Consider the following 21943-nt stretch of genomic DNA (forward strand, 5'->3'; position numbering starts at 1 on the left):
CTCAGCATCCTCTTCCCGAAGCAAACGCTCCAGAGAGGTACTCATATTGATCTTTTCTCAGAAAACCCAACAAGAATCACATTGCACCAGAATGACCCAGCCCCAGTACATATGGAGAATAGACAGATCCTCAGCTGGTGGCAAATAAAATGTCAAAACTACAGCATGATGCTGAGTCTAAATTCCACATATTTGATTTGCACTAACCTGCAAGAACAAGCCTATCCGTTTTGAAGGAAATCAACCCTGAGTGCTCACTGGAAGGACAGATCCTGAAGCTGAGGCTCCAGTACTTTGGCCATCTCATGAGAAGAGAAGATTCCTTGGAAAAGACCCTGATGTTGGGAAAGTGTGAAGGCAAGAGGAGAAGGGGACGACAGAGGACGAGATGGCTGGACAGGGTCACCAAAGTGAATTTGACAACATGAATTTGACTCAACTCCGGGAGGCAGTGGAAGACAGGAGGGTCTGGCGTGCTCTGGTCCATGGGGTCACGAAGAGTCGGACACGACTAAACGACTAAACAACAACAACCAGCCAGTATTTAGGCAGCAAACCGCTTGTGAAAGTTAAGTCTATTTTATATGTCAAACAGCTATTGGTATGACCCAACATAACATGTTCTGAATACAAAGGGAACATATATTTTAGTCTCCTACCGGAAGCTGATTGATCAATAACTTAGGTAATTAATTTACTTACTACATGCTATCCAGTTGATTCCAGGGTGCTCGAGTGCTTGAGCATGGTTTACCATTTTGGCTCTGCTAAATTCTTTAAAACAAAAAAATTAGATGAAAATAACCAAAATTGAACATTCCCAGCACATAAAGAAACATACAAGTTCATGAGTTAAAAAGCCAGCAAGGGACTTATCACATCCACATGCAACTCCCCATTAAATTCCAATAATTTCAAATATGTAAATAAGTGTGTGCTTAAGTTACACCTCTGTGATTTGTCAGCCAATGGTCACATACAATTTCCTTAAAGCAGTTTCCAGTTGCTATCTATTAGTTTCTTTACTACATTACTTTCCAGAGGGAAAAATTAGAGGCTGACAAATTAAACCAGACTATTTGGTTATAATATGTAAAGGGTAGTTTTAAATATAATAAAATATTTTGATCTGAATGAGTTATTTATTTCATACTTTATTAGTGAATATAAATGTAAGCCATATTTATCAGCAACAGTGTTAGCATATGTTAACTGGGATTGCATCCTAATCAAGTCAACGGGGTTTTCTTCTGATCACACACATATAGGATTGCTCTATTATTTCCTTATTCCCTCCTTCTTCCACTTGAATAAACTGTATAGCGTGCTACAGCTTTTTAACATGTTGGCATCTTTTTGAAACATGCTGGCTTATTTTGGTATTTCACTGCGAAAAAAAACAACCGATTGCAACCATTCTGACATGTTTGAGAGGGTCTAACATGCCAACTTTAGGGTCATCAAAAGAGGTAACGGAGTAAAGCTGAAGTATTTGTTCTCTAATATGTTCTCTCTATTTGTGGTCTTCTAGGCAGCAGTAAATTATCCCACTGAAGACATCACCATGCAGCAGCCCAGGCGGCCGTCCTCTTTCAAAATGTCATACTTGAAGGTTGCAATTTCCATCACCATTTTGACTTCTATAGTGACCTTTTCCTACCTCCAGAAAAAAACCACCAGTACTCCCCAGAAAATGTTCTGCAAAGGAATTTCTGCTACTGGTAGTATCACACCCTTAGAAGATAACAAAACTTTCATTATTGCTGCCTATGCAGACAAACGACAGAACGGGAGAAGCATTGTCCGGCTGATTGGAATAGTTCACTACAGAGATGTCCAGCACCTTTACTGCTGGTTTTGCTGCCCATCTCGTAAGAAAATACGCATCTCCGAAGCGGAAATCGATGTCCATTCGGATCGGTTCGATTTCCCGTATGGCACCACAGACCTGTGTTGCTCAGAACCCGAAGACTGTGCACCAAACTATGTATCAGTGCACTGGAGCCGTCACGGAAAGATTGACCAAATGCCCCAGTTTGAAATAAAAAACCGTGACACGGAGAGTTTGCTGATGGAATTCACGGTCTGTATCTCCACCATGTTTGGAGGGTTCAACAACGTCCTTCAGCTGGTGCAGAGCATAGAGATGTATAAAATTCTCGGGGCGAAGAAAGTGGTCATCTACAAGAACAGCTGCAGTCAACTGGTGGAAAAAGTGTTGGAGTTTTATGTCACAGAAGGGACCGTGGAAGTCATCCCTTGGCCAATTCAATCATACCTTAGCGTTTCTCCTTACTGGCATCATAAAAGGGCCGGCAAAGACATTGGGTACTACGGACAAATTACAGCCCTTAATGACTGCCTCTATCGCAACATGTACAAGAGCAAGTACGTCCTGCTGAATGACATCGATGAAATTATCCTGCCCGTGAAATATCCAGATTGGGGAACCATGATGCGGGACCTTCAGAGGGAAAACCCCCACAGTGCGGTGTTTCTCTTCGAGAACCATATCTTCCCCAATTCCGTTTTCATGCCAAATGATCTTTTCAACACCTCGTCTTGGAATGCGGTTCCTGGGATTAACATATTGCAGCATGTCCTGAGGGAACCTTGGAGGTACACGGTCTTCAATCTACAGAAAATGATTGTAGATCCAAGGAGAGTGATCCAGACCTCGGTCCACACTGTCCTCAAGTCGTATGGGAGCAGCTTTTATGTCGGGAGCGATGTGGCTTTGATATACCATTGCAGAGCTCCCCACCGACCAAATCTGCCGAGAGAATCTTTGATTGAGGACAAAACCCTCTGGAGATACAACAAGTCATTGATCGGGAACGTCAACAGAGTTCTACAGCATACAGTGTTATAAGCCAAAAAAAGGGAAAAGACCAAATATATAATGTTCAAACAAAGACACTAAAGATCTGCTCAGCTCGTTAGCCAGAATCGGCGAAGTTCTTGTTGGACCTTGGCCATCATATACAACATGCAGAAAGATGTTTCCACGTGAGGTGCTTGTTACACCAATTCTCTGCTTTGTATGTAGATGACGGTTCACTGCAATGATGGGGCAATTCCCACTCGGACTTTTTGTCTGTTTGTTTTCTTCTTGTTCCCCAATTCCTAAACTTTGGAGTGCTTGCAAAAGGCATGGAGGAGACGGGACAACATACTGAAACGATTCCTTCATACAGTCTTCTGTTGTTCTGTAACGATAACCCGCCTTCTTATTATGCAAGAATTACTTAACGTATCTACTTAACGCAGATGGACGTAGCCAAAGAGTAGAACTCGGAGAGGAAACAAAATGAGTTAATACAGTACAGAGACAATGGCCACTGCTTTTCATGGGATATTCAACAAAATGGAACATCTGTATCTCAAGATAAAGAAGACAACACAACATGTCATTCTCACATCCAAGGAGTCCTTGGGGAGAACTTTATAGACAATTAATTAATATACAGACTCTCCCTAATACTGAAATGCTAATATGTTCTTGTTGTTAATTTCCTCCCAAAGATTAGATGTCATCACAGTTGTTTTAACTTTGGATGCAATGTCTCGAAATAGTAATTACTCTTGTCCATGTTCCAACAGTGGCAGTTATTTAAACCATTCAGAACTGTTATTGTATTGTTACTCGTTAAATTTGCTATTGTGCTGTATTAAAACTGTTCAAAACTGTTACTTAAAAGTTTTATTCAAACTGAGGAATGTGTGGATAGGAAAGATCAACCCAAAATGCAATTCAGCAAAAGTTTTGTCTGCTGATTGTTTAATGTCTCATTTTGGATTGAATCAATTTAGATCAATAAACCCATTTTTTTAAAAAAAGAAATAATTAGAATACAAATCTATACGTTGATGCACATCTTATGTGAGAGCTGAGGTGGCATAGAGGATAGAGTGACAGGTTGGGATAAAGGAGACCAGGGTTCAAATCCCCACTCAACCACAGGAAGTCATGAGTAGGTGGTGGTGGATGGCGCTAATAAAATGGCTCCTTAAATATCTCACATACCTTAAAAATCCTATTTGGTCCCCTTAAATAAGCTGTGAGTTGGCATCACCTAACAATAACCTCCTCCTGTATTTTCCATCTGTCAACTAATTTTGTTAGTGATAGGTATGTATCAATAATTCGTAACTTGGAAATCAGAAACAACAGTAACAGTACATTTGAAAATGGGTGTATTTGTCCTTTCTCGGAAACAAAGACAAGCTTTACATACTGTGTTTCCTCGAAAATAAGATAAGGTTTTATATTAATTTTTGCTCCAAAAATGCATTAGGGCTGATTTTCAGGGGATGTTTTATTATTTTCATGTACAACAATCTACAGTACATTTATTCAAATACAATTCTGTCATCTTCTTCTAGTTGCTGCACAAGGGTGGAGGGCGGGGATTCACTTAACTGGGGCTTATTTTTGGGGAAGTTTTATATGTCAAGCATCCTGAAATATCATACTAAGGCTTATTTTCAGGTTAGGTCTTATTTTCGGGAAAACAGGGTATAAAACTATTAATTATGCCATTAATCCCTTTAGATTATCAGAGTATTCTTAGAGTAATATCTGCTCTGCTCTGACTGCAGAAGGCCTCTGGCTCCCCAGTTTTTTTAGCTGGCAATTGGAAGTATTTTTTCTGGAGTCCTTTTGTGAGTGTGGAGCTCACATCCTCAGAAAGGTGGGAGGCACTGTGATTTTTTTTTTTTTTGAGTCGGCACACCAAATGTGCCACTGAACAACAATGGATGGGATGTCCAGCAACCGAATACCCTTTCAGCTGGAGCAAGTCCACTTGCACAAATCCGTCCTTAAGAATTTGTCATGGGCATTGGGTCTCACACGCTGGTTTCGTGACATGGCGTACAACCTCAGTTGCCTCCTTCAACTTTACGAGCAACTATAGAGATTTACACCCAATGGATGTACATTGTTGCGTTGCAACCCACAGAGATACCCCAGTTTGAGGGTTTGTTTGTTTTTTCCTGAGGTTGTGAAAGGAATTCCACACTGAAACCCAGGACAAGTTAAGACTGGCTTGGCATTTTGTGCTTGTAAGCGCCAACGAGATCCCAATCTAGGTTTTGGTGATGGAGTGACTGTCAAACCTGCATCCGGAATGTGTTAATTGTTCCTGACTCCCATGGAGCTAAGTAGGGTGGAGCAGGGTGGATCTATGCGTCAGTACAGGATACACCCTTGGCATGCGACGCTGATTGATTTCCAGAGGAAGTGGAGTTTGGGTTTACACTAGTGAAGCCAAAATGCTCAAATCAAGACCAGATATACTCTTTGACCTGCTCCACTCAACAGTTCGCCAACTGTATTTTTTTTCCTGAACTGACTAACGTTTCTGTGTTAGCCTTCAAGGGCAGCCTCAAATACAACACGGTGTAGCAATCTATCCTTTTTGAAGTTGACACTTTTATTTCCACGATTTGATGCAACACCACTAAGCAACGGTACCTTGTTTTAACCACGCATCAATCTGCTCATTATCATCCGACTCATGACAAAACCTAACCACTGAGTCAGGACATTCCAGGGCAACACATTGATGAGATAAGGAAGGAAGAAAACCTGGTTTCTATTGAGGGCAACCAGTTCAATTTTGGTTTTGGCAGAGCTTATTTCTCTCCTGGTGGGTTTATAACCCAGAAGCTCTGAGTCACTTTTCTCACTCTAGTCTTTCCATCTCTCTCTCTCTCTCTGCCGTCAACATTCCCATCAGCTGCAGACATTCAGCCAGATCTCCCTTCGGAATTAGGCGGTCATGTGCTTTTGTCCTAAACTGCCTGAACCTGTCTTTCCAGAAAGCTTGAAACTTAATACCATGCGGGTGCTCCTGTCGGAAAGAGTATGGATACTCCATGGTGCCTTCAAGACTTCTCAAATCTTCTCATTATTCAACTTTCTTTGCCTGTTCTGCTTTTTTAACGGATGCCTAACCATATTCATGGGTCAAAATTCCAAACAGTCAACCATTCGCTGGAAAAAGGGAGATGTAACTTCAAACAAAATAAGTCTTCAAGGAATTATGTTGGAAGAGTGACGTCTCATCCGCCGTGGTTTTCTTGGATTCTGTATTTTTCAAACAAGCTTGTTCTTGGGGGTTTTTTTTGCTTCTTGTTCCCCACCCTAAAGTGGGGGAAGCGATGTGGAAAAGAAACCGAAACATTTCACAAGGGTCCTGAGTTACCGGATAGCAGGTATTGTGTTCTGTTCTTAGTTCAAGAAAATAAACAGACTATGAAAAAATCCGAGAGTTAATTTTGCTTAAATTTGCAACAATTCTAAGAACGTGTGTACAGGGCCAAAACACCAGGGTTTTAAAGAAGGTATTCAGTCTGTTTAGGTGATGTGTTGGCCTGTTTTCATTTCATTTTATTTTATTTATCGATTTATACCCTGCCCATCTAGACCAATAGTCTACTCTGAGCGGCAAACTTTTACTTTTGCTGAATGTTGGTTGTTTTACTGAACTTTTATTGATTTATATACAATTATTTATCTGCTGCTACCTGCTCTGTGGATTTGTATGTTATTACTCCTTTACAGTATTTTTTTTTTAAAAAATTGGGTCATAATTCTGCATGTTTGATGCTCTAGGTCAGTGGTTCTTAACCTTTATTACTCAGATGTTTTTGGACTGCAACTCCCAGAAGCCTTCACCATCAGCTCTGCTGGCTGGGGTTTCTGGGAGCTGCAGTTCAAAAACACCTGAGTAACAAAGGTTAAGAACCACTGCTCTAGGTCGATAAAACGATAAAATCGTTGCTCTAGAACGATAAAAGCAAAAAAATAATTCTTTTAAATTAAAATAAAACGTGACAGCATGTTATACCTACTAAGATGCCTCACGTTGGTACATGACGTGAGAAGTGGAATTCAGTGCTCCTAGCAAATCCCCCCCGTCGGGGCCGTCCCGAGAGATCTTGCCGCCTGAAGTAAAGGGTAAGACGGCACCCCTCTTGTATGAGCCCCCCAGCTCTTTCTGCCTTACAGCAGGGTCAGCCTCCTATAAGGGGACGACACAATCATCCTTAAGGCTCATGTGATAGACAGACAAGATCCACACATCCTCAACCCTGAGTAAGATCTCATTTTATACCAGTACAAAACACTTCTACATACTGACCTTCCACGTCTTTTAAGTAACTAGAGAACTTAAATGGGTATCGTTGTACCAAAAAATGACTCTTACTAGGTTTGAATCTTATTGTTTCTTAAGTTGTTGTAAAAAGGAATCCATCACAGGCATTACTGATTAAATGTTTAGGCATTTTAGAACACATCTTATTTTAAACTCGGATTTTTTAGAATGTATTTTCTACTGTTTGAAATGGCTATGTTGTATTCTATTTTATAATTGATTTTTTTAATGATTCTTTTTGCGCTACTTTTGTGTTATGAATTGCCCAGAGTGGCTACAAGCCAGATGGGCAGTATATCAGTTGAATAAATAGAAATAAATAAAGTGTTCTATTTGTAATTAGTTCATTTCAAGCCTCGGGTGGTCTTTCTTCCTGTAATGTTGTACGTACAGCTTCGGTCCACCCCATAAGAATGAACGGTAGCCATCGACTCTTGCGAAAAAAGATGACATTTTGTAAATGTTGGTGGGAATAAAGGTGGCCACTTGAGCCGGAAATAGACAATCGCCCTTCAAATAGAGGATTCCTTTCTTTTCCGTAGGAAATCCCTCCCACTTTATGCCAAACATAGCTTGTGGAAAAGTATTCAAGTGGGCAGGATGGTTAGTTATCTTTTGGTGTCACCTTTCCTAAAGAGATGTCTGGGGACGCAGGACAACAGCCTTAAAACGCACAACGATACCAATTCTTTAAATCTTCCATTGGCAGGAAGGTTTGATTCTACGACCCTTCCAGACTTGAGTTAGTAAGAATACTCATGTACCGTCAAGTCAATTCTGACTTACAGAGTTTTTTCACAGTTTCCCAGGTAAAGAATACACAAAAGTGGTTTAACATTCTGGGATTGCTCTGGCACTGTGCAGCTTACCCAAGGCTACACGAGCTGGCTCTACGTACAGGAGGCCCAGTGGTGGAACTGAACTCCCAACCTCTGGCTCCACAACCAGATACCTAAACCATTGAGGTATCTAACCACTAGACTCATTTTAGCAGCTGGCAAATAATCTCAGAATGATAGTAATTTTAGAAGGAGGAAATCACACTGAACGGCCCATTCAAAATAAATGGGTCCTACTTGGATGAAGTCGTCCATGATAGAAAAATGCCACATCGTGGGTTAACAGATTGGGTCTCATCTGTAGAGTTGTCCTTGCTCTGTATCGTGTGTTAGATACGGCTTGAAATCCTCTCGCACCACACCGCTTGTGCACTGGTAGTGATGTCAGCAGCAAAAGCAAACTCCTGCTGATCAAAGGCCACACTTCTGGCTATCTTGGGGTACACACAACATTGTCACATTTGTACAAGTTGCATGCATCCCGAAATCCCCTTTAACCAGCGACAATTTGCCGCCAATGATGTCACCAGTGAAGAGCATGCAGAGCTACGCAATAGGATTTCAGCCAATATGCATGACCAAATTTACCTATCATAAAAAATGAATGACAGCTGTTCTCTGTGCCCGAGGCTGACCTGACTCCATTTCCTTGTGTCTGTTCACAGGTTCATTAACGGAACACATGCCAGGGTGAAGCCCAAGTTGGAACACGATGATCTGCTTCAAAAGAAAAACCTATTTAGCCGCAGGAATGTGCCTGGTGGCTTTTGTTTCTGTGCTGAAGCTTTTTTACTCCCAAACAGGGAAAAAACCTTTCTTGCTCAAAACAGGGATCCTGAAAAGGGATGGCGTCTGCAATGGTGACATCGCCAATAAATCCATCTCGAGTTTAGGAAACAACAGGATTTTGGTGATTGCCGCATACTTTGACAACAGGGTAAAGAATCTGACTCGGGTTCTTGGAATCGTACATCACACGGAGGTCGGAGAGCAGTATTGTTGGTTCTGCTGTCCGGACAGCAATGAAATATACGTCTCCAAAGCAGTGATAGATGTCCATTCGGACCGATTTGGATTCCCATATGCGGCAGCGGACTTTATCTGCGTAGAACCTGCCAACTGTCACCCTCGCTACGTAGCGCTGCACCCGTTTCCGAAAGGAGAAGCCGGCCGGTTGCAACGCTTTGAGATTAAAAACCGCAGGCTCGAGAAATCCCCCGTGGAATTCACGGTGTGCATTTCTACGATGTTCGGTGGCTATAACAACGTGCTTCAGTTTGTGCAAAGTATGGAAATGTACACCATCCTTGGGATGCAGAAGGTTATGATCTACAGGAACAACTGCAGCCAGCAAATGGAAAAAGTCCTGGATTATTACGTGGCCCAAGGGACAGTTGAGGTCATTCCTTGGCCCATCACATCCTACCTCAACGTTTCAAGGAAATGGAATTTCCCAGGGGACACAACACAAATTGGATACTATGGACAAATTGCGGCCTTAAATGACTGCATCTATCGGAATATGTACAGGAGCAAGTACGTATTGCTGAATGACGTGGATGAAATTATCCTGCCCGTCGAATACACAAACTGGCAGACCCTGATGGAGAGCCTTCAGGAGCAAAATCCAGGAAGCGGCATTTTCCTTTTTGAGAACCACATCTTTCCTAAGACCATTTTTACCCCTTCGCCTGTCGACGTCCCGTCCTGGAAGGCCGTTCCCGGAGTCAACATACTGCAGCATGTTCTCCGGGAACCAGATAGGAAAGAGGTCATCAATCCACGGAAAATGATCGTCAATCCCAGGAAAGTCATCCAGACATCCGTCCACTCGGTCCTCCAGGCATTCGGAGACAGCGTGGAAGTCCCAATGGAGACTGCTCTGGTTTATCACTGCCGGACCCCTTTACAACCTCGTTTGCCCAGGGAATCTTTAATTCGGGACACAACACTCTGGAGGTATCATTCAGCACTGATCAGCAGGGTTAATCAGGTGCTACGGGAAATAATGCTGTGACTTCCAACGCAATGAGCTCAAGAAAATGAGACTGTTTTCTCTCTTTGGATGCTAACTCAAGAAAAGGCTTGGGAAGGTCAGAGACAGGATGGGAGTACCTGCACACATAGAGGAGTAGCAAGCAAATCCAGCACAGTTTTGCTGTTTAAGCTAGGAGGGAGAAAAACAACAAACACATCCTATTGTGTTTTTTCTCGCTCATCTGAGATATAAAACGGGAGTTAGAAGAACCACATATTTGTCTTGCTTTGGCAAAAGTTATGCGCACATGAAAAAATTTATCAGCAACCCAGTGGCCCCTGTTTTAACATCTCATTTCTGACAGTGGCCAGGATGCTCAGGGGTCACAGACCACAAGCTGGTGTTGTGATCACACTGTATTTTGTGTCAAAATGGAAATGTCGGCATTTCACCTACAGCCACAGCTAGGGGAAGAGTCAAAAAATTATTTTATGATTCTACAATAATCTCTCTCCCTAGCGCCTGTTAAAGATCGCAGCTAAAGCTTACGAAGGAATATGGAAACTGGGATGGGCGTGTGAGAGACTTATTTAGGCAATGGTTATAAAGATGTTATGAGATCAGGGTGCTGGGGCAAAGCCAGATCTAACAAAATATTCCAATGTAATGCGATATGAAGTTGGGAAAAGAATGGGTTTAAAAGTGGGTTAGTCGACAAAAGACCTCAAACTAAACCTTACAACGGTCTGTCTCTACTGCCTTTGTCAAGAGTCCCAGGGACATCTAAAATCAAGATTCCTTTCATTCTCTCCAGATGCAAGGAGTTCCACAGTTCAAGACTGTTCTGCTTGGTGAAAAACACTTGTTTGTTTGCTGTTAAACTACACTGTCTTGAATACTACATTCCTTGAGTGATAATATCCAGGAGGACCCATTGTCTTAGTTGTGTTTTTCCCCCCAATGTTGTGTAAAACCCCAGAAGAGAGCTGTTTTAGAAATCTGATCTTGGGGGCGGGGGGAAGCAATTTGATTTGGACATGTGACCTAAGAAGTTCTGAAAATGGGATTTTAAAAAATTAACACATTAGCAAGAAAATTAACATGTCAGCTGTTCCAGATTCTGGCATTCCAAAATCCTCACTTTCTATCCTATGATGGTAGTTTTAAGTCTCTGCATTTGAGGAGAACCAACTGGATAGGACCTCTCCAGAGTTTCAGAAAAGAACTTCTCCCAGCCCTAACTGGAGAGGTTAGGATTCGAAACAGGTGCTCTGTGTTTCCTTCCTAAGCAGAAGCTAGTGACAAGGTTGGTGATGAATTCGCTCCGGGCTTTAATCCGAACTTTTCATGAGATGCTCAAGATGCAGAACTCAAGGTTCCGCACCTTGGAAAGCTCTTGGAAAGTTCGGACTTGTGAAATTCAGACTAAAACCCGGCCCGACAAAATCAGAGTAACAGATTCAGCTGGGATATGGGGCCAAATCCAATCCATCACATCACCCAAACATATTAGTAGATATTCACTGTTGCAACAGAAGACTTAAGAATTATTTCATATCAACAAAAGATCCCGGAGAGCAGAGCACTTAATGACAAATAGATTCCATGTAATTGCATCTTCAGCAATACAGCCGTGCTTAATTATTTACCAGCTTGATTTATTTTGTCCTTTAAAAAAAAAAAAGGTACATCTAGTATCAAACAGAATGGGCAGAGTGTCCAGGAAGCCAGGAAATCACCATCCAAGTCTGATATCATGTTGGAATAAATCCAATATTTATGCCTAAGTCTGAACAGCACTCCCTGAGCTTTTTCTCATTTGCCTCCAGAGAGTCCCAACTGTACAGAAAAGAACAGCAGGGGTGGGCAGGATTCGCACCAGGTTATTTTGCCGATGAGCCCTTCAGAACATTTTGAATTGGCAGAAGCCAACCTAGGGAGACCTATTTTGCCTCCCCACGCAGCCCGTGGGGAGTGTGTCACAAAGCAGCGATGGACAAACTCAGTTTTCAAAGCCCCCTTGGCTACCAACCTCCGTGGATGACCTTAAACCAGTCATTTGTGCTTGGATTTGGTCTATCTCCCTGGGGAGGAGAAAAGGGAGCAGAGCGAAATCACATCTGCTCCTCTTAATATGTCAGAGGATGAACAGGATTTGGGGGTTGGCGTTGTGGAAAACTAATTAGTAAATTAGTCTGACCTGATCAAAGTAACTTCCCGGCGAATCACTTCATCAAGGATGATCTCTGGAGGGTCTATTTAAAAGGAAACAGATAAACAATCATTAGCATACAATGAAGGAATCCAACCCCCTCCCCTTTTATATCGCCTGTGTTGCATTCTAAATTATCCACATTTACAGCTTGACTCATCACAGACACATTCCTCCAGAACTTGGGAGAATTTCTTTTTGAAAACTACAACTTCCAGAATCCCCCAGCCACCCTGGCCAATGGAACTAGAGTCCATCAAGACTGGCATCCATTGATCGAGTCCATGCATAGCGCTAGATTCTCACTCCCACCGGACAGTCCTGCCATTTTTAACTCCGCTTCAGCTGAAAAACAACAACAGCTGAATTCTGGGCGTGCAAACACAGAAATACTGGGCAGCGTTGTCCCCAGAGAGGCTCAAGACACAACCCCCAAAGTGTTCAGTCAACCGCACATTAAACCAGGTAGATTGTTTTATTAATATGGTTGCGCAATCTTTGATAGCAAGCATCGAATGAAGAGCCAGCCATTTCGGCTTCAGCTCCCCTCTCAAAAATAAACCCACAGAACCTCGGGGGGCAGGAAAGCTCTCCATTTCACTGCTATATGTGTTGCTTCTGCGTCGAAACCTCAAACTCTTCCTGACAAATTTTGAAACAAGACATTCTTCTGTGAAGGAATACTTTGACACACTTGATTTAGGGCGTCCTCTGTCTTGATTATTCCAACAGAAGCCTCAATCTGCCTGTAGTTGCGGGAGAAGACCACAGAGAGACTGAGCCGTCCGCTCGCCGGACGAGTCCATTACAAAGGCTATCGTTCTAACCTGGCCCAAGAGTTTGCTGTATATTTGGCAGAGCATCCTACGTTTTTCTTTTTTTAAACTTCCCCTGCTGGCTTCCATGAGATCAAGGGTGGATTTCCCAGGCTTCTGCTCCCTGTCCAGCAGAACCGAACGCCTTTCCTGGAATTCTGTCAAATCCCGAATGCCATATCCACTCTATGATCCCGTCAATAAAACACTACACAAATATCTGTGTGATCTCTTGCATCAAGGGGAGATTTACGTGGGGAAGGGTGGGAGAAAAATGTGTGTACAGAAAAGGTCCTCTCCCAAGTGTACGGAGCATAGAGGATGTGTGTGTGTGTGAGAGAGAGAAAGAAATGGAATGAGACAAGAGCAGAGAAGGAACACCAGCCCTAAAGAAACCAGCACAGTCCATTTTAATAGTGATCAAACTATTTCAAAACAGCTGTGAATATGTTCTTTTTAAAAAAGAGAGAAAGAAAATAGATTAATAACCACCTCCTCCCGGTTCCCTTTCCAGCAAGCCATTTTAGCGGGAGGGCGAGAGAAGACGTTTGAGATCTCCTTTCTTCTGAACGGACTCTCCAAAAGAAAAATCCCAAACCCGCCCTGGAGCACTATGGTTGACGACATGTTGTTTGAACACAGACACCACGAGATAGTGCTGGAGGCTTCTAGTGTGTTGGGGATGCATCAGGTTGAAAAGAACAAACAGCTGTCCTGTCCCCCCCACCCACCAATCTGCTGCCGTTCCCGCACCTCCCCTCTCTCTCACCAAAGGACCTAGAAAAAATGAAAACAATAAAATATTTGTGCACTGCATGATACGATCCCTTAAGATGTACAGCTTTGGTTCATGCAAATTTCTTTTGCACCCGAGCCATCGTTGGCAGTCTCAGAGATGCGTCTTTCTTTCGGTTCTTTTTTTTTTTTAAAAAAAGCTACATCGCATCCTCCTCCCATCTCTCATTCTCTGCATCAGCCGTGCTCCTTCCACAAAACCAGATGGATACTGTGGTCCGGCATGCTGGTAGCGAAAACCAAGCCCATGTCGTTCTGACCGTCCAAGCCGTTGAGCCACGACATTTCTCCAGCCAGGAAGCTCGACCCCCTCTTGGACTTCCTGTACTCCGGGAGCGGCCAACGGCTGATCAGTTTCTCGGTCCTCAAGTCCATGATGTACAGGTAGTGGTTATCAAACAGGAGGGCAAAGATGTCGCCGAATCCCAGCAAGGACAGGTTTGCAAATTCGGGGGGTTTGATAACCCTGCAGTAGAAAGAGAGGCGGAGAAAGGGAAGAGATGAGAAGCAAAAATAAAATCTGGAGAACAAGTTCATTAAAAAAAAAAACCTTTCAGATATGGTGCCTGGTCGTCCTAGAAATTTGCGCCATCGAAATTTATTCTGGATGTTAGATCTTCCTATTGTGTCTGACAAGCAAGAACCTGATAAGCAAAGGGGAACGACGTATGTTTGAAGGCACCAGGTTCGTGGGGCAGGGGGAACAGAGCTTCAGCAGGAAGGGGGGGTGTTAGTGGACTACAACTCCCATCTGCCCTGGGCAGCACAGTTAACGGCAAGGGGATGATGAGATCTGCAACCCAACATCTGGAAGGCCATGCCCCTGCCTACAAATTCCTTATCCAAACTGTGGAGACATCTTTGGCTATGCCTCCTAAATTTGTCAAAAGGCTTTCTAGTGGCCACCGCCCCTTCTATTTTCCCTCCCCTCCTCTTTGAAGCTCACAAACACCTCTTGAGCAACGACAACAACAACAACAACAAAAACCCAAAAGACCTAAAGAGCCTGAGGTTCAATTTTCTTGGAGGACTGAACAGCAGCAACCAATTCAGCGACTTCTACAGAGAAATACGGATTTTTATCTTCAGCCTCCCGTTCAGAGCGTCACCTGAGGATATCGAAACTGGCGAAGTCCCACTGGTATAGCCCAATGGCCGAACTGCAGACGACGTACTTCCCGTCAAAGTGGAGGCGGGGCTGGAGGGAGATGCTGTGATCCTCGGAGACCGTCAAGGTCTTCAAGCATTTGCAGTTGATTTCCCTTCCAATCGGCCAGATCTGGGAAGAAATAAAAAAACAGAACAAGAGATGAGGGACCTGGGAAGCCTTGAGACCACCCTGGGTCTCCAGAGGTTCTTGGACTGCAACTCCCAGACATCTTGGCCAGCACATCTGGCGGTGAAGGCTTCTGGGAGTTTGAGTCCAAGAATCACTGGGGAACCACAGCTTTAACAAGATGAGAGGTACACATACTTTGCTAAAATTTTCTCTACCTTCCAAACCTTTAATTGCTCCTTGACTGAAAGCATTTACAGAATCACAGAATCATTGAGATGGACGGGACCTCTAAGGTCATTGAGTCCAACCCCCTGCTCAAGGCAGGAACCCAAATCAAAGCAGATCTGGCTGATGATGGTCCAGTTTTCCCTTGAAGGCCTCCAGCGTTGGAGGGCTCACTACCTCCCGAGGTCACAGATTCCATGGTCGCACTGCTCTAACAGTTGAGAAGTTTTTTTCTGATATTCCGCTGAAACCTGGCTTCCTCTAGCTTGAGCCCATTATTATGTGGCCCAGCACTCTGGGATGATCAAGAACAGATCCTGCCCCTCCTCTGTAGGACTAACATGAGACTATGGCCTCCTTGAGACATCGTAGTCTCGAGCCCATACGTACCTTGATTTCGTATTTATCTGCGCTTAAAAGGATGTAATCCCCGGGGCTGTGCATCAGAGATTTGACTTTGCATTTCTGCAAAACCACCTGCAATAAGGATGGAAGGGTGGATTAAGACAGGCCCGTGAGACAAATCGTCCTGTGGGTTGCTCGGAGGCATGGCACGTCATCGTCAGATACATCCAAACAGCCTACTTAGCTATTCTACTCTGACACGTGATTAAAATCAAGCCAAGGAGAACAGGAGAGGCATGCTTCATCTCCACCCTCAAACCCAAGCTCTTTATTTGACCTTGGCATCACCCTCTCCATCCTTCTCCACAAAACAGCATGTGAATGTCTGCAGCATAAAGCTTTGTCTCGCTCCTGTAGGACCGCCGTGCAGTTTAGAGACTCCTCCTCTTCCGGCGTTCTCAGGCAGGCAGGAAATCTGCGCAAAAGATTCTGGAAGCTGTTGGCCCAGCCACCCCGAGCGGGTCTGACTCCATCTAACGCTGCTTCAACGGTGTATATTTCAGAATGGGATCTATCCTTTTTCCAATCGACTTCTCCTGCCTGCTTCTAATTCAACCAACGCATGCGCATCTGAAGCAGCTGCCAATGGCTCTCTTGTTTACCCCCTTCTGGTTTCTCTTCCTCATCCTCCTTCATTTGTTCTGTCTGTGTCAAATTTTGGACTGGAAGACCACTGAGGCCAGAACCCGCCCTCTTGTAACATGCACAGTGCTTGCACAAAAGACTAAATATTGATTTACTTATTTATATTGTTTATACACCGCCTTTCCCCACATCGGAGACCCACATCAGTTCACAACAGATAAAACTATAAAACACAGTTTGGGTTATTCACCATAATACAGTTCATCTATTATGTACCCCTAGCTCTTCTGCAACACAGAGCAGTCCAAGCCGTTAGCAAGACAAGACACAGAGTAATTTGCAACCAGCAGATCACGGCCAGGGGAAAGGGAACTTGCCCGGCTTACCTTTGTGACCCATTCTGTGTGTCCGGTTAGCGTATTCAGACACACTCCCGTGGACAAGGCCCAGACTTTCACAGTGAAATCTGCTGAGCCGCTGACCAAGAGGTCCAGATCGTCACTGTAATCCACGCTAAAAACTGTAGAAAGAGACAGAAAAGGAGCTTTGGGGGGGAAAAGACTGGTGGAGCATCTCTCCATTTCCTTTAATGGCAATATTGTAAGCTGCCTTGGGTCCTCTTAAAGACAAAAACGGGGTACAATATATATTAAGTCTCCCTTTCTTTGTTTGTATCAGAGCTGTGCACCGTGTAAAATGATGGGCCTATATGAAACATAGGGAAAATTAAAAATGAATGAAAATGTCAAGACCATTAAGACTATTTTTGACCAGAAGCAGTCAGAGCTTCTGGTCAAAAAGCCGCCTAGAGTGGTCTTTTTGACCAGATGGGCGGGGTATAAACCAAATAAATAAATGAATGAATGAATGAATGAATGAATGAATGAATGAATGAATGAATGAATGAATGAATGAATGAAAGAAAGAAAGAAAGAAAGAAAGAAAGAAGAAGAAATGTGCGCAGAAACTTTTCCTTGATTTCAGCCATCGTCCAGGGAGTTGGGTGACTATGAAGTGAGTGGGCTTCTTGATGTGGAATGAATGAATGAATGAATGAATGAATGAATGAATGAATGAATGAATGAATGAATGAAACTAGACTCAACAGCACGAGTAAACCTACAATTCTTTAACATGTGCATTGTGGGAATATGTATCCATGTACGTATACAAGGAGTGCTTCAGTCACCCCACAGTTGTCTCCCTGTGGCTTCTCTAAAATGTGAGCATTCCTTGCCCCATCATGGGCCAAATACAGGTTTTGAAGCCAGGATAGGCAGCTTGTGGCCCGCCAGGCTCTGCCCGGCTGCAACATTGACCAGCTGTGGCCGCTGCAGGAGGAAGGGATGATGAGAAGAGCTGTTGTCAGGCACCCGAAAGGCCACGAGTCACCTCATCATGGCATGAAAGGAAAAGCGGGTGGCCACGGTTGAGGAAAGGGAGGCGGCTGGGAGGGGCGGTTCACAGCCCCACAGCAGCTGTTGGAAAGCCTATTTGCAAATGGGCTGAGACTGATGGGAACTGAAGTCCAACAACATCTGGAAGGACTAGAGGATCCTTAGGGATGAAGCTGTTTGCCATGAAAAGTAGGGACGTTGTGGGACTAAAGATGAGCCTCATCTGGGCATCGCTCGACGGAGCCCAAAAGGTTTCCACCCTTTCCTTTAGGGAGTCCCCAACCCACCTGCTCCCGTGTGGCCTCGGAAGTGCTGGGTTTTGGCCCCCGAACTCCACTCCCAGCAGGCAACCGTGTTGTCGAAAGAGCCCGTCACGAGCTTCTGCTCGTCGAACTTCACCGCGGCGCAGGTGTGGGTCTGGATCCCGTAGATGCACTGCCCGGTGCTCACATCCCACAGCTTGGCAGACAAGTCGTCCGAACCTGCGGCCGAGGAGGAAGTAAAGATGGAGGCGGTCAACAGGTGGGGCGTGGGACAGCTGCAAGGCCAAACCTGACCCACAGACCAGCGGCATTCCAAGATCGGCGTTCATGTTACATCTGGCCTAAAACTGCCCACCTAAGGGGCTCCTCTGCGTTAAATCTCTCCATGTCCCTCTGCTAACAGCCAAAACAATGCATTTTTACATGATGTAAACCTGTACCGTTCCCAGTATTCCACACAGGAGGGTGTCTGTGGTGTTTCTGTAGGAGTTCACAGTTGCAGGCTTGTCTCCCTCTGATCAAGAGGACTGCCCAGATCAGGGGCTGATGCAGAGATGCAGCCGGCAACCCTCCCCAAAGGTTGGGCATTTGGGTCCCTCCTAACTAACGGCCAACTGGACCATCCAACCTCATGGGGCAAACAAGGAACATGTCCCCCACCCCCCGCCGGCAGCCTGAATGGTGAGGAAGAAGAGGGTGGGGAAGAAGAATCAGAAAGAACAGAGACCATTTCAAGGAGTACTGGCGTTTTTCTGCTGCTGCAAAATAAGAGGGTTTTTAATCAATGCACGAATGCACTAGTTCCCAACCTTCAGATGTTTAATTCACAAAGCCTTTCCAGGGCTTTGCAGGTAGAGAGTACTCAAAAGTGGTCGGCCCGTCTCTTCTTCTAGGGCCACCCAGGGACGATGCAGCTTGCCCCAGGCTACGCAGGCTGGCTTTTCTCTCAGGAGGCCCAGTGTGTGTGTGTGTGGGGAGGAGGGAGAATCAAACTCCAAAACCGCTGGCTCTCCAGCCAGAGACCTCAACCACTAAGCTACCCCCTCCCGCTTCAGGTGGGGATTCGATTTCTAGAAGACCCAACTACCGTGGAACAGCCAGGGGTTCTGACAGCTAAGAGCAGCCGGTGGGCTAAAGGATGAAAATCACAAAGGCAAGAAAAGCTGATTTTGGGGGAAGGTGTCAGAATTCTGCCCCTGGTCTCATTCTCCCAACAGATGAGACTCAGGGGGAAAAACAGCTTGCTAGGCAGCAAAAATGCGACTGCAAACCAGATTACCTTATGCATGCAACTCAAGAACTCTACCCCTGAACTCTTTCAGAACCTCAGTCGGACTCCTTTCCAAGTCCTAACTCAGCACGGCCCTCTTGAGCTTCTGGAACCAGAAGGGCCTCACTCTGCTCCCTGAGGTCGTCCCAGGGACGGATCTCCAGACGTTGGCTCCTACCTGTACAGAGAAGTCCATCTTTGTAGTAAAGTGCATACACCCTGGCGCTGTGCCCGATCAGGGACGAGGTCTCAAAGGCTTCGTGGTCCTCCAGCTGCTTCATCCTTAAGATGGCCTTCAAGTAGACTTTCTTCCAGTGCAACGCATCCTGGACCGCGTCGTCGATCTGCCAGCCCAGGTTCTTACACGCCGTCTGCCAGACTTCCATGCAGGCACTGATGACCTTGTTCCATTGTTTCGAGACGAGGCAACACGTGAGTAAGGTCTGAGGGTCGAGCCATTTTAACAAATAGAAGCTGAGTTCCAGCGGGAGCAGTTTGAGGAAATCCCGCTTGAGGAGCGTTTCCAGGTGACTGGAGAGATGCCTCAGCTGGGCCGCCCCGCTCAAGCCGATCAGATGGTCCAGCGTCTCATTTTTCTGCAAGTCCGTCAGAGAGAGAAACGTAACAGAAATACGATCAAGCCATGCTTCAAAGTCCTTTCTCTCCATAAGGTTATGGACACATTTACCTGCGGTGCATCAAAACACAGCATTAGTTCCAGGCAGAATCAAACATCAACAGCATTTATATTATTATTTTTTTAAAATCAATACAATTGCAGTTACCACTCTGTCCTGTGGTGGTAACGGGACCTGGCAGGGCAAATATTTAAAACCAAAAACAGACAACGAGAAAGCTCTGTAGTTCAGTACAAAAAATCCTGAGGTCTTTTTGGAAACCTAGGAATCTCCCTCCAGCTATGGAATAACACAAGTTGCTAGTCCTCATGTTCACTGGGATTTTCAACTTTAAAGAAACTCTGTAGAATTCAGCAGCTAAAACACATGCCTGAACTGATTTTTCACAGTGTGCCACCTGCACAAAATGCTTATTGCTGCGGGACATAGTAATGAGATTTATGGAGTAGGGGGACATTTAGACTAATCTGTCCTCTTTATAAGTGGGTGAAAGACTTCATTTTGCAGCAGAAGAAATGGACAAAGTGGAACACTGGCTCTTTTCCACTTGACCTGCCCATACAAACTGTTCTCTGGGTATCAGAACCAGGTGGGGAAAAAAGAACACACTTACCTTAAATAATGGTCTGTGTTCGAATGCTGCTCAGCAGGTAACTGCCAGTGTCCGTCTTGCTCCTTAGAACCCAAGAGGGGTTGCAATTCCTCTGTGGCCATTTCTCCTGTAACAAAAACACAGGAGACAGGCTGAAGGCACTTCAGATCATAGAATCATAGAAAAGTGAAGTTGGAAGGGGGCCGACAAGACTATCAAGTCCAACCCCCTGCTCAACGCAGGAATACAATCAAAGCAGATCTGCCAGATAATTACTGTATCTAAGTTTCTCTTGAATGCCCCCAGTGTTGGAGCACTCACCAACTCCCGAGGTAACTGGTCCCGCTGTCGTACTGCTCTAACAGTTAGGAAGTTTTTCCTGCTATTCAACCGAAATCTGGCTTCCTTTAACTTGAGCCCATTGTTGCGTGTCCTGCACTCTGGGATGATCGAGATCAGATCTTGCCCCTTCTCTGTAGGACAGCCTTTCAAATATTTGAAAAGTACTATCCTATCACCGTTCCGCACTGTCCTTTCTTATTGATCCCAACTCACTCAACCATACGAGAGCTTGATTAATTGTGTGCTGTCATTTCTGACTTTTGGTGACCCTTTCCAGGGTTTCCCAGGTAGAGAAGACTCAGAACTGGTTTTTCCCTTCCCTACTTCTGAGTCTGTGCAGCTGGCCCAAGGCCACCCAGGATGGCTTTTCTCCCAGGAGGCAACACAGTGGGGGGAACTGAACTCCCAAAACTCGAGTCACCCTTCCTGAGCCACGACACTCACTAGGAGACGCTTGGCAAGCCCCTCTCCCCTCGGCCTGATCTACCTCGCAGGGCTGTGGTGCAGAAAACGTAGGCAGGAGAGAAGCCAGATGTACAGTATTTATGCCACCCAAGCCAAGGGAGTAAAAACAAAACATGAAACCAAGCAATGTCACGCCCCCTCTTCTCCCCACCACGCACAAACCCAGGCTACCTCCACTCTCCTCGAGCCCGACCTGTTTTACTTCTGCCTGAAGGCCTCCCTTCATTCCCAAACACCTCCTCCATCAGACCCCCCCACCTTCCCTGCCTCCAAGGCCCGCCCCCTTCCTCTAGGGGTCGTCTCCATGGCAACCCAAAGAGGTCCTGCCCCCTCTCCCCGCTCTGACCCCCTCCACCGACGCCCCTCCCGGCAATGGTCGCCCCCCCCCTTTGCTTCCCCTCTTTTGGGGGCCCCTACCGCCCCCTGTCCGTGCTGGGGGGGGTGTCTCACCTGCTGCCTCCAGGTCCCAGCAAAAAGCTCTACCGCAGGCACTTCCGGCGCCAGCACCTGACGTCACTTCCGGGCCCCTTCCTTCCGCTCTCTCGCTCTCCTTCTCCCTTCCCCGCCACCACTTCCTCACCTTTCCGGAAGCGCCCTCTTTCCCCCGAGGTTTATAGAGATAGAAAAAAAGTAGAGCGTTCTCATCCTTGTAGGTTAACTTTAGGAAATCCCCCTCT

At 45.2% G+C, this 21943-nt stretch overlaps 3 protein-coding genes across 5 annotated transcripts; 2 read left to right on the plus strand and 1 right to left on the minus strand.

Moving 5' to 3' along the window:
* The first annotated feature begins 346 nt into the window (after nucleotides 1-346).
* Nucleotides 347-3844, plus strand: LOC110082931 (uncharacterized). The gene has a single exon (XM_020800908.3). It carries the CDS (start codon nucleotides 1565-1567, stop codon nucleotides 2870-2872), a length of 1308 nt encoding a protein of 435 aa, XP_020656567.3. The 5' UTR covers nucleotides 347-1564; the 3' UTR covers nucleotides 2873-3844.
* Nucleotides 3845-4470: 626 nt separating this feature from the next.
* Nucleotides 4471-11549, plus strand: LOC110082964 (uncharacterized). Its single transcript, XM_078382840.1, has 2 exons — nucleotides 4471-6622; nucleotides 6767-11549. The coding sequence occupies exon 2, from the start codon at nucleotides 8718-8720 to the stop codon at nucleotides 10020-10022; it is 1305 nt and encodes a 434-aa protein (XP_078238966.1). The 5' UTR covers nucleotides 4471-6622; nucleotides 6767-8717; the 3' UTR covers nucleotides 10023-11549.
* A 1848-nt stretch (nucleotides 11550-13397) lies between these two features.
* On the minus strand, nucleotides 13398-21856 carry FBXW2 (F-box and WD repeat domain containing 2). 3 transcript variants are annotated; one of them, XM_072985178.2, is made up of 8 exons: nucleotides 21717-21856; nucleotides 20481-20586; nucleotides 19408-19825; nucleotides 17984-18178; nucleotides 16686-16819; nucleotides 15700-15786; nucleotides 14915-15084; nucleotides 13398-14271 (listed from the first exon to the last, which is right to left on the minus strand). In XM_072985178.2, exons 3-8 carry the CDS (start codon nucleotides 19613-19615, stop codon nucleotides 13983-13985), a joined length of 1083 nt encoding a protein of 360 aa, XP_072841279.2. In that variant the 5' UTR covers nucleotides 19616-19825; nucleotides 20481-20586; nucleotides 21717-21856; the 3' UTR covers nucleotides 13398-13982. The 3 variants fall into 3 exon arrangements, with proteins under 3 accessions (XP_072841279.2, XP_072841277.2, XP_072841278.2); XM_072985176.2 differs by having other exon boundaries at nucleotides 19408-19917; XM_072985177.2 differs by lacking the exon at nucleotides 21717-21856 and adding an exon at nucleotides 20781-20919 and having other exon boundaries at nucleotides 19408-19917.
* Between the last annotated feature and the right edge of the window lie 87 nt (nucleotides 21857-21943).

Source organism: Pogona vitticeps, chromosome ZW-PAR (genome assembly GCF_051106095.1).
Source record: "Pogona vitticeps strain Pit_001003342236 chromosome ZW-PAR, PviZW2.1, whole genome shotgun sequence".
In the NCBI taxonomy this organism is placed as follows: Eukaryota; Metazoa; Chordata; class Lepidosauria; order Squamata; family Agamidae; genus Pogona; species Pogona vitticeps.